Source organism: Corvus cornix, chromosome 2 (genome assembly GCF_000738735.6).
Source record: "Corvus cornix cornix isolate S_Up_H32 chromosome 2, ASM73873v5, whole genome shotgun sequence".
NCBI classification, from domain to species: domain Eukaryota; kingdom Metazoa; phylum Chordata; class Aves; order Passeriformes; family Corvidae; genus Corvus; species Corvus cornix.
In genome coordinates, this window is record NC_046333.1 from 119,858,833 (window position 1) to 119,871,695 (window position 12,863).

The 12,863-nt window shown below is 36.1% G+C and overlaps 1 protein-coding gene across 3 annotated transcripts in view; it reads left to right on the forward strand.

Moving 5' to 3' along the window:
• The window catches only part of PREX2 (phosphatidylinositol-3,4,5-trisphosphate dependent Rac exchange factor 2), a 171,268-nt gene that overhangs the window by 90,518 nt on the left and 67,887 nt on the right, over window positions 1–12,863 (forward strand). For all 3 annotated transcript variants that reach the window (XM_010405115.4, XM_039548323.1, XM_010405116.4), the window contains 5 exons: window positions 2,644–2,761; window positions 3,614–3,798; window positions 4,677–4,838; window positions 8,590–8,812; window positions 9,163–9,370. In XM_010405115.4, the coding sequence (XP_010403417.1) occupies window positions 2,644–2,761; window positions 3,614–3,798; window positions 4,677–4,838; window positions 8,590–8,812; window positions 9,163–9,370 (896 nt within the window). The remainder of the gene's footprint in view (window positions 1–2,643; window positions 2,762–3,613; window positions 3,799–4,676; window positions 4,839–8,589; window positions 8,813–9,162; window positions 9,371–12,863) is intronic.

The following is a 12,863-nucleotide window of genomic DNA, read 5'->3' on the forward strand; positions in this document are numbered from 1 at the left end:
ATCCAGAAAGTCTGAGTTCCCATTGCATTCCAATCTTCAGAATAAGCATAGATTCAAGGACTCAAATTTTCATTTTTTTTAATGCATGCAAATTTTCTTATCTTTTTCATATTCGTTGAGGCAAAAATCTCAGGCTTCCAAGACACAAATTTAAGGAAGAAAAACAAACCAATCTGGATTCTATAACGTAATCTTCCAATTCCCTGCAAATTTTTCATAAACTGTGAACCAATATCATTAATTAACCTCACAAACTCTTCAAGTACGTGTTTACTGAGGAGAAAAATCCAATTAAAATCAAGACTTAAATCCTTCTCCCACACCTACTGCATAGTTATAAGAATTATATGGTTAGAACTGTGTCATATAAATACAGCCTTTATGAAAATTTTCTCGGGATGTTTGTGTTTAAGTGATAATACAGAATTGAAATTATTACATGGTATATCAAGATCAAGCCCACCTATTCTGTAAAGGAAGATGCACTCTAGTAAAGAGAGACCATCTTGTGCACTAGTAGCAAAACTGGCTAGAATAAAAGATAAATTAAATTCTTTATAGCAGTTTTGTTCTCTCTGTGTGTAACTGTAGACTTCCTATGGATATAAGTGACATCCAAAAAGGGTTGCTTAATGCTGGCTGGTGAGAATGCTTTGACATGAAGAATGACTTCAGGTTTTTCAATCCACTTGTATAATAACTTGAAGTTTTTTCCTACACATAGTATTTATTTCAATTTTAAAAAGTAACTGATCATAATTCAGCAAATCACAGATAATTGAAATTCCCCAGAGTGACAAGAAAAATGTCATTTAGGATGCAGTGTTATCAAAAACTATGGGAGAATTGTCTAGACTGAAGTAAATGGTAGTATTCCCACTGATGCCAAAACAGCTAAAATTTAATTTCCTATTAAGAAATTTGGTTGGGGTTTTTTTTATTATTTGGAAAATGACTATGGATTTCTCCTATTTTGTAAGTACAGTGCATTAGCCTATCATTTAATTACCAGGAATATTGTAGTCTCTCCTGTGGTTGCCAATTGCATAATTGAAAGGGAATCTTTTTCTGTTTCTTCTATCTTCTATTTCTCACGGTAAGGAATCTTCCTAGTCGCCTGGAGCATGAAGCTTCATTTCAGATTCTTTCAGTGAATTACTGTATAACTTCTGCTGGATAATGTTTATCTTCTGTCTTGTCTGAATAAAGAAAATTGAAACCAGATTTTACTTCTTGGAATTACAATTTCTTTGCAGTGATACTAATCATGATGTGACAGATTTATGCTTAGTTTGTTCTCCTGTAATGATTTTGAAGAACATTGCTCCAAGTCATATTGCATTAGATTGGTTGTTAACTTTTGGAGAAGGGTCTTCTGTTTAAGTAGTTAGTATTTCCTATTAGAGATTGGCATGGCAGTCTTCATGCTGCCAAGCAAGCCTGTAAGAATCCGTAACTCAGCATCAAGCTTTGAGGTGAACCTGCAAAGAAGCGTGGATTTCAGAAGCATTCCTGTTGATCAGCTTCTGCACAGGTGTCTTCCAGCAATCAACACAGAGCTCTGAAAGTTAAGCTTATTAAAATATTTCATGCCACTGAGTGAAAAGCAAGGCATAGATGAATCTGTGAAACCTAGAGAAACCGTATCGATGGGATAAAGAGAGAAGCTGAATGTTGTATTTTAGCAGAGGATAACCGGATGTATTTTGCTCTTGGCATGAAGATTTTAACATTCAGCCTAAATGTTTGTTATTCTTGCTTAACTTTGAATTCTTCCATGAACTTCTTTTTGAATTCAGATTTGACATAATCATTCTGCTGTAGCTGTGATTAGCTGACTGTCGAGCTTGTTTTGAAGTGTAAGGGACAAAGAATAGTCTGGAGATGCCATGCTTGACAGGGCCTTCCACAAGGGTCTGATGGACATGTGGCTGAGTTACAGACTGGATAGAACAAGATATAAGACATATACATGGCTTCTTTAAAGGTTGTATGACCCATGCAAGTCACAATTCCTGTCCTTGTGTGTCACTCAGCCACAGAAGATGGTGGATTTTTGGAGCCTGTGATTCTTTTCTTTTGGGGGGTGGGGGGTAGTGCAGGGGGGCTCTAATCTCTGGGAAAAAATAAAAACCATTTATTACTACACTAGTAAAATAAGTGTAGTAAAGACAAATACAAGTCATGAAGGCTGTAGTGTGGTTCTTTGTGCCAGTGACACCTGGGTGATAGGTTAGCTGGACATTCTCTGTCTTTGGTTGATATTCCACAACATTTGCCACCAGATTTGTGGATGCACAGCAGATTTAGCAAAGAAAAAATAGGTTCTTTTTTTTTTCCCCATGATTTCTTGGGGAAAAATAATTTTCAATCTTCAATTTGATTTGAAATGTCCTAAATTATTTTTGACAGAGACATGAAACTGATGGATGTCATGCTGTCACAGACTTCATACTGTCTCATGACAATATATGATGAAATAAAAAATAACTTGCCAAAATTCTTCAGATGGTTTTATACAATGCCAAAATTCTCTGTAATTTTCTTTTTTTTTTAACTTAGACCTTAAAAATAGTGAAATAGTTGCTATCAGTTGCACTTGCAAAGCTTTTTCTAGCTGTCTATTTTTTGTTGTTTTTCTAGCAAGATTCTATACAGTGGGTTTACAACAGCATTGAAAGTGCACAGGAAGATCTTCAGAAAACAAACACCAAACCCTCTGGAGATGAAGGAGGCGATGCCTTTGACTGTAAAGTGGAAGGTATGTGATGATTGTTTGATTTTGTTGTTGCTGAGAATGTTATTACAACGCAAGGTAAATGTAGGCAGTGGGTTTGTTTGCAGAGAGGAAATTTTGAGCAGATCATAAGATGTGTTTTACATAAGGATTTGCTTTCTTATGTATTCTGAATATATAAATTTAACATGCTGTTCTTTGAAAATTACTATCTTTCCCATTTAGAGAAAATACTTCTGTGAACACTTTGGGGGAAATCTGTTCATTTTCATTTGTAAGAAACATAATCCTAGGCATTACCTGATTTATTTTCACCACTAGTAATAATTTATGACAGACTAGATACATTAGTCATTACTGCATGGGAAATAACAAAACAGCTATCCTTCATACCTTCATATCCTTAATTATTTTCAGTCAATTAACATTTAGATAAAATTGCATTCATATGCATCTTGTAATTAAAGAGAGTTAACATATGAACTGTATTTATGTTCTCTTCATAAATGCAGATATTGTGGTTTCATTTCTGAATGTTGAAAGTTTTCATAGTCATCTTCTTCTACTTTATTTAGAAATTCTGTTTTCCCATTTTTGGGTCTTTCTTAATGTCTCTGGATTGTAAATTAAATGGAATTAGCCCCCTTCAATAACTGTTTGTAAAGAAAGAGGCTGTCTGTTTTGCAGTCCAGTATTTTAGCATCTATAAATCTACTGGTGTTCTGATTTTTAAATAGTTCAGCCAGGTTTTTTAATGAATGGTTTTAAATAGAATGATTAGAACATACCTGTTTCTAGAATGTTTGCCTATGTCATTTTTAGTTCATTTAATGACCAGGACTTGTCAAATGATTTGTGTTACTTTATTTATTCTAGAGGTAATTGACAAATTTAACACTATGGCAATAATTGATGGGAAGAAAGATCATGTGAGTTTGACTGTTGACAATGTTCACCTGGAGTATGGCGTGGTTTATGAGTATGACAGCACAGCTGGAATTAAGTGCCATGTCTTGGAAAAAATGGTTGAACCAAAGGGATTTTTCAGTTTGACTGCAAAGGTATGAAGCATTTTTTTGTATGTTAATGCTTATTGTGTTTAATACCAATGGAGCAACATGTATCTTTTTAAAAGTCTTATGATTCTACGTCTTTCGTTTAATACCTTATAATCGATTGCCTTTATCTCTTGGATGTTTTGGAGGATGATTGTGGACTCAGGAAGCAAAATGAGTTATGTTATCATTATAAATTGAGCCTTTAAATTTAAAAAAAATGTTAAACGATCTGCAAAGTCTTCCATTCCTCCTGCCCCTCTCCCTTATTTCTTAATTGCCAAATAAAACTCGAAAGAAAGTCAAAGATTGACTGAAATGTCTACAAAGGCTATGTACTACCCTCATCTCTTCAACATGCCTTTTACTTAGTTTTCTCTCACCATCGTGGCAAGGCTTCAGTTTTTGCTAGGCAGTACAGCTTATTCTGTGCCCTATTTCCTGGCCTTTTTGTGCAGAATATACAAGAGGATAACACGAACTTTTCTTTTATGCTTTTTCAGTGTGTTAGTATTCTGCCAAACCAGAGGTTTTCTAGAAGTAATGAACGAATTAATTCAGCAGCTTTGCATAATATGTGCTCATCAAGTAAATACAGCAGATAATGTATTTTAGAGGAGCAATAGTGGTTACATTAGTAGGAAATTAGTAGTAAATCCATTATCAGACAATGTCATGAGAAGCCAAGCAAAAATACTTAGGGTATAACTTAGCAGGGAATAGATTTAAGAAAACCTCTTTACAGCCCACATTTCATTCGTTGTTGTGCACCATTGCCTGTAATGTTATCAGGCTTTTCAGCTTTAGTTATAAGAGATGATTAGTAAGGGGAAATTTTAGTCAACTTAATTTCATAACTACTTCTCGTGTTTTTATTATCTTAGATTCTTGAAGCACTGGCAAAAAGCGATGAACATTTTGTGCAGAATTGCAACAGCCTCAATTCCTTAAATGACGTGATCCCCGCTGAACTTCAAAGTAAATTCAGTGCCATTTGCAGCGAGAAAATTGAGCATATCTACAGAAGAATCTCTAGTTACAAAAAGGTATGACCTGCATGTCCTAAGCTTGATTATATTTGTCTTTTAAGGGAACAACAGGGGAATGTTGTACAGTTTGAATAACTTCAGTGTCTATGGCAATGACAAAAATGTGTCTGAAAGTTCAGCTGTAAATGCCTTAATTGAGTAATTGCATCAATTGTTTTCAAACCATTCTCTTTATTATCCCTTTTTTTAGACATTGGGTAGTTTGTATCCTTCCTTGTTTGCTGTGTTCAGTTATAGACACAATCAACTGCATATTTCTGCAAAAGGGCCATCATTCTTGTAAATGCTTTAAAAACCAATACTCTAGTGAATTTGCAGATGTTAACCAAAAATGAAGCAATAACAACAGAATTGGTTTTTTTCTTTCTAGTGCACTACTTAAATACCAAATTGTAACCCTTTTATTCATCTTTTAGGGTCTAGCATAACTGTTAATAGTAACATTTCTGTAAATTATTAGCTTCACTTGGGTTAATAAAACATAATAGCATGGAAAAATGGAGAAGGTGCTGACTTTCATATGCTTGAGATCTAAATTAATGATATGTGAATGAATAAATACCCCAGACTATGACCTCTAGCTGCTGTCAGTGCATTTCGCTATAGTTGTTCAACCAAGCAGGGCGTAAATGAATCAACCATTTGCCATTTTTTTAATGCAAACTCTTTTTCTCATCCAGACTCCTAGTTCCTCTCTCATGGAACTTAATTGTGGGGGGGTGAATTACTTTGATGTAGACTCAAAATGGCTCAAAAAAAGTGGGTCTGCCCTGTCTTACCTCTTTTGGGGATCTGAGTTGTGGCATTTACAAACTGGTCTGTTCTGAGAGTTAATGCATGAAAAATTGAAAAGAAAAAAAAAAAAAAACAGGAAAGGAATAGCAAGTTGAGTGCAGGAGCTTTACATATTTCTAGAAGCTGCATTCAAAAGAGTGGATAATTTTTTTGGTTTTCAAAGGAATTGTAGGGAGAACTGCTAGGAATACCTGTAGCTTTAGTAGGATGAAGGCCAAAAAGCAGCTTGTCAGACTTTTCAGGATGCGCTCCAAAAAGAAATGTAATAAACTGAGTTGCATCAATGTAGGCATCAAAAGAATCCTGATGCTGCATTAGCAAACATCTGATCTCTCCATTGTTTGCAGAATTACAAACCTCCATGTTTCCAATTTGATTAAAATTCAAAATACCCTTTTTAAAAACAAAAGTCAATGGTTTTCATACTAATAGTTACAGTTTGAGTAACCTGCAGGTGATTTATACATTTTCTGTGGCTGAAAATTTTGACTATGATATACAGTCTCTACGGAGGAGGCCAAGACAGTAAATCAAATTTTGTTGCGTTTGCTGGATGTGAAACAAACAGCCTCAGGGAAGTTTTCGTTGTTCTTACACTGTCTAGAAGCAGATATTGCTGATACAGACTGCTCTTTAAATCTCATCTGCTCAAAAATCAGTAGTTTCACAGTTACAGCTTTTAATGACAATTAGTAATGCAGTGGATTTCAGGAATAGATGTGTCACTTTCTTGGCAAGGTAAAGGTAACCATAGTTACAGGAGACTTTTGGAGTGCCTGAGCCCAGCTTGGCTCCTGGTTTCACTGTGAAAGTTCGAATTCTATAAATATAAGCCTTGTAGATTTCTGCAGTTCCTACTATTATTATTATCAGAACATTTTGCTCCTAATAGACTTCGATTCCAGTGCCATGAGTCCCAGATGTTTCTCAACAGATATATGAGAAGAATTTTGGTCCTGACTTATGACCTGATTAAATCATAGCCAGCATTTGGTCTCTCTGGAGCCGGATGTGTGGGAGATTGAGATGTGAAATATGTACTGTCTGCAGAAACATTTTCATCGTTGAATGTCCTTAATGCCCTTCTTAACCATTTGTACATTCTTCAGCCTTTGAACAATTCCATAATTGGGTTTCTTGTAACCCTCCAGATCTTGTTGTGATCTAATGATTTAAATGTAATTAACCCAACAAGTGTTCATCTAGCTGAAGTAATATGACCCCAAAATAAACAGAAATTTAAATCCCGGCACAGAAACATCTTACTTTGCAGAAGGGATGTGTCTTAATTCAACTGAAGTGTTGATTTTGAATTGATTTGAATTTTTACTGACATTTATTAGGGAAGAAAGTTTGCAAGTTAACTCTGAAAATATTCTTATGCATGAGCTGTGGTTCGTAGCTGAAGTAGGTCTGTGTAATATTTTGACTGGAGAGATACTATGATTAAAACACTGATTACATCTTGCCAGAAAAAACTCTTCCCTAACAACAAACTGCACTGGAAATGACACATATTGACAAAAATCCAGCTTGTGACTTCCATTGGAAGAGCTTGATCGCATGACTTTTTTTATTCTGAAGTAGATGTAGTTTCTGAGTGTCCAGTTAGTCTTCACCATTTTGGGTTGACATCTTCTCATCTTAAAAACCAAATAACTCTAAGTCTATTCAAGACTGCACAAAATTTCAGATGTTGGAGTGAGGGAAATGTGGCTAAGCACTATATTAAAATTAGACCATAAAAAATATTCCTCATTGCTGAGCTGATATGTAGGGGGGAGAAGAAAGAGGTGGTGGTGTAGGAAAGTCTGTAAAATGCGGTGTTTGCAGTTTTTATGTACTACTGTTTATCAGCTTCCTAATGCCACTCAAAATAGAAAAATATTTGAGGTTGGAATGGACCTCTGCAGGGCTTGTCCAGCCAATCCTGCTTAATCAGGGCCACCTGGAGATGGTTGCCCAGGACCATCTTTGAGGAGAGAGATCTGACCTCTCTTCCCTGAACCTCTCTGCACAACTTGTGCCAGTGCTCAATCACCCTCACAGTGCAAAAGTGTTTCCTGATGTTCAGAGGAAACTCCTGTGTTTAAGTCTGGGCCCATTGCCTCTGCTCCTGGTATTGGGCACCACTGAAAACAGCTTGGCTCTGTCCTCTTTGCACCGTTCCTTCAGGTATTCATACACATTGACTTGTTTTCCCCTGAGCTTTCTCTTCTCCAGGCTGAAGGGTCCCAGCTCTTTCAGCCTTTCCTCACAGGAGAGATGCTCCAGTCCCTTCATCATCTCAGTGGGCTCACCTTCACTGGGCTCTCTCCAATATGCCCATGTCTATTTCTGTGAAGCCCAGACTTGGACCCAGTACTGCAGGTGAGGCCTCACCGCTGCTGAGGAGAGGAACAGGATCACCTCCCTCAACCTCCTGGCAATGCTTCTCCTAATGCAGGAGGATAGGATGTAATTAAAGAGGACTTCCTCCTCCTTGAATATGAAATCCAGAATTCATACTTTCTGATTTGTCTTTATTATAGCTTCAGACAAAAATTTTGTGAATTTTTGGAAAATACTGACTTGAAAACATCTTGAGGTGTTTATAAATGTCATGAGCAGTACAGCACATGATCATAAAGCAGTTTGAGACTTGCTCCCCAGAAAGACACTTAATTTTTTATTATGTTCCATGGGAAACGAATTCTATTTCTCTGTTACAAAGCTAGTTACTTCTTAAAAAATCATTTACTTCAAAAAATGACCCCTTAAAAATGTAAAATGAAAAATATTTTTCTTTCCCTTTTAGAGAAAGATGGAAATTAAGAGGTCAAGACTCCTTAAGTCAAGGATAACTGAAATATTTTAAGCTTTTGTTTTCTAATTAGGTAGACAAGTATTGTCAGCTAAGCACGGACACAAGAAGAGCTGCTAATCAAAATGTGGTTTTCTTTCTCACTTCTAGTTTTCAAGAGTATTAAAAAACAGAGCTTGGCCTACCTTCAAACAAGCTAAGTCAAAGATCTCACCACTTCACAGCAGTGATTTCTGTCCAACCAATTGCCATATCAATGTGATGGAAGTGTCTTACCCGAAGACCTCAACTTCCCTGGGTAGTGCCTTTGGTGTACAGCTAGACAGCAGAAAACATTCTTCCCATGAAAAGGAAAATAAAAACACTGATCAAGGTAAGTCAATTGAGCTTGAAAGAGGTACTTCTAGTGCTTCTGGTATAGAGTCTTAAAAGGTAATAGGTTTAGGTTTATGGCCCAAATATTAAAATTAAGAACAAGCCTTTCTTAAATCACCCTACTTTTGCTTCTTAGGCTTATTTTAAAGCATAATAACGGGTAGTCATAATTTCACAATAACTTTTTCCTAAATAGCTTGACTTTGAAATGCAAATAAAATGCAAAATTAAATAAGAGCATGAATTTTTAAACAGAAAAATATTTCAATGTCTGTTAGGTATTTTACTAACTTCAAAATATATGTTGAAAAAAAAGATAATGATGTAATCCCTTTGGATTATTCCCAGGTAAACTGAATCCCATGATTTATGTCCAACATACCATTACTACAATGGCTGCCCCTTCAGGACAGTCTCTTGGCCAGCAAGAGGGCCATGGTCTGAGGTACCTCTTAAAAGAAGAAGATTTAGAAACTCAAGACGTCTATCAAAAATTGCTGTTCAAATTGCAAGCTGCACTGAAAGAGGTGGAAACATGTGTCTGCCAAATAGATGAGTAAGTAAATGTTACCATCTGGACTTGCCTTTAATTTTTCCATTTAAGATAATGATAAATCTGGGCAATGCTTTTGTGTAGCATAAGAATCAATGCTGGCTTCAGATAGAATTGAAATAAGGTAAAGAATTTAAGTGCAGGTAATGTTGTATTTTGATCTTTTTCCCAGCATGCCTGACATTTTCCCCCACAGTTTGTAGTTTTTTTCCAGTTTGTAGTTTTTCTTTAGAATGTGGCAAAGTTAATTAATTTGAAGTGAGGAAAATATGAGGCACACAATGTCACCTACAATTTCACTAAGAATGGAAACAAAGGGCAGAGGTATAAAAATGGCTTTTGTTGAACTCTTCAGGTATTGCTGAATAGTCCCACAGATGAATTTTTGGGTAAGGCATTATTCACCTATTGGGAGAGCATTAGTTTGTTAGACATTTTTCAAAACTGAATTGACCTTAAGGAAGAGCTATGGATTTAGGGGGAGCCACCCTTGAGTGATTAGAACATTTGTCTTGAATGTGGGAGACTCAAGAGTCTCATCAGAGTCCTAATTCAGGATAAAGATTTGTACCTTGTTTTTTCATTTGCAAAGTTGGTGGGTTGACTACTAGCATCCTTGCTGTCTTGGGATAAGGATGAAGAAGGGTAAGGAGTATTTCAGTTTTGAAAGATCCCATATGTAATACAAATGTCAGAAATTAATTTTGGAAATCAAAATGGTAAAATTTTTTGAGTTTAAAATACAATCTGTCATGATCTCCAGTTTGGAGAAGTGGTGTATCATTGTTTCTCCTGTTATCTTGAAAACTGTAGTGTGATTTGTCCTTTCATGGGTACTTAAGAATGGAATTCCTTTTTTTTTCACTGTTCTCATAGTAATTGTAGTGGTTATGTAGTAATAAGTAATCGTAATGTATCACATACTGCAGTGGAAATGAAAGCAAGAGTTGACTCAGTATTTTTAAGAAGCTGTTGTTTTCTGTGCCTTTACACAGTTCTGCTAATTACCATGCTGAAGTCAATTAATTAAATTCATTATCATTTCAGTGCTTGGGTGCACTTAAAAGCAACTGTCTGTAAAACCTGTGTTGTCACTCCTCCTCATGGAAGTCAGAAAATTATATATGGAATTTTAGTCAATATTTCAGGAAGTTCCATTTGCCAGTATGCCACACCTTTCCTTTCCATTCCCTTGAGCCTGTGATACAAAAGCACAGGAAATTCTGAGCCTTTCTTTTGTATAAATGTATATATAAATACACACACCCAGATAAATTGTGTGTACAGCAATATATATATATTTATACATATATTCATTTTAAGAGTCATGCAGTTGTGACAGTAAACACAAGGGTTCACTTGTTTCATTCCTAAATTTTCTTTACACTGACCTTGTAGCAGGTCTTGTATAAGGTACACAGACGTATTTAGCAAATTTTACCTTTGGCTGTTTGTAAGACTGAGACTTTTCATGCTTTATTCTTCGTGGACATTGAGTGGACTGCCAGTGAGTAATTACTGTAGAGGAAAGCAGTTCTAGAGAGGAAACAGGGATAACCAAGAGACCTACTTAAAAATGCTGAACTGGGAAGAGCGAGCAGTTCAAAAGTATGTGGTATATTAGAACATAGTTACAGGTACTAATTAACTCTTGAGATTTAGAACGTAAGAAACAAAAGATAGAGTGACACAATAGATAATGCAACAGCTGTGCTTTAATTTGAAATTTCTGTACTCCCTTAAGATGGGAGAAAATGTTTGAACATACTTCTGTATTTTTTATAAAGACAGTAGTTCTGTTTCTGTTGTGACATAGTTACAGTAAAATTGATGTCTTTTTTTACTGAATTGTTTATTATCATAAGCAATCCTCATTATTTTAGTATTCTCAGGACAGATAATATGAACACGGTATCACAATTTTTGATTTACGTCGATATTGTATGACAGAAAAATTGGACTACTGAATGACTCTTGGTATCCTTTATAACTATTGTTGAAAAACTTCCTCATTCATGTTACTAGAGGTCTCTGCTATCTGTTGAAGTCAGTATTGGTCTCTCAGCTCACATCATCCTGGGGCAGTGTTATCTGCTCAACCTCTGCTCTCTGTTAGTGAATTGAAAAATAAGTGTTTCATCTGAAGAGCAGGTCTGTGAGAGCCTATGGATTGTGGCAAGGGAACATTTAAGAGAAGATTTTGTTCTCCTAGCATTGACTGCGTAAGACCTTATGGGATGGTTTGCTGATAAGGTTTGGTTGGATAAGTGATATAGTACTGATAGAGAGAAATACACAGAGAACATGTATCCCCTTCCCACAGCCCCTCAAGGCTCCACTGTATACACATTCAAATAGTTTAACAGTATCTCAGTAGTTCTTTAGTGGTGCTGCAGATACCCCGTGTTACTGGAAGGTGTTACACAGAAATAAGTCCTTTGTCAAGTTGTTTTCTATACTGTGATTCTGCTGTGTTCTTGGTTCTCATGCACTCAGTGTTCTCACTGTTTTTTGGAAAGATGTCTGTTGGGAGCATACAAGAAGCTTGAACTTTTTTCAAGCCTCTGTGGAGTGCGGAAAAGGCAGAGCAGCTCAGAGGCTGCAGAAGAATTTTTGTTACTGCTTGTGACTATCATTTTTAATTCTTTGACTAACCATAGCATGTTAGTCAACATGCTAGTCAACCATGTTACGGTTGTGTTGACTTGGGTTGCACATAAGAGTAATTCCACAGGATTTTTTGAGATTTAAATTTCCCTGTTTCATGGAAATATTCTTCATAGAGACTCTCTCTCTGTTGGTTTGTATTCACTTGTGTTTCTCCTTTGAGAGCTAGACATGTAAGGTAATTTTGTTTGGGGGTAGGTCCATCTCCAGAGAAGATGTATTGTGCATGTGTTGTGTTTAAGAAGAAAAAAACAAAGAATATTTAAGCATGATTATTGGGGAGGGAATGCATCCAGGTTTTGAGTTGTGTATTTTAAACTCCCTGGTCTGAGTTTTTAAGAGCACGTCAGTGACCTCAGTAACTACCAGCTCCAGAACTTGGTAATCCAAAGTTCCATCTTTCGTTCATGGTAATTCAGCAAAAAAATTTTCCTTAGAAAAAGAGCCTGCCTGCTGAGAGAAATGGAAAAGCCCCCTTAGGAAAAGATCCAGCTACCTTAATCAGTCTTTTACTGAGCTCTTGGCAGCAGTGAGTAAACAGTCACATAAAAGAAGAGGATATAATAGTCTGTCTGTGTCTTGACAAATAATTGCTCAGGGGAAGATATTTTCAGGAGCTGAAATTGCAGTTCATTATGCTTGTTTCTTACTCTTGATTATTTTCTTGCAACAACAAAATCCCCAAGAAGTTACTACAATGAACCTCCCATTTTTATTTTTAAGTGGATGATAGCGGGAACACAAGAACAACCAAAAATGTAGATTTAATCCTTGTCCTTATCTCATCTTTCAGCAGCCAGAGCTACACGGTGGTCTTGGAATGGACATT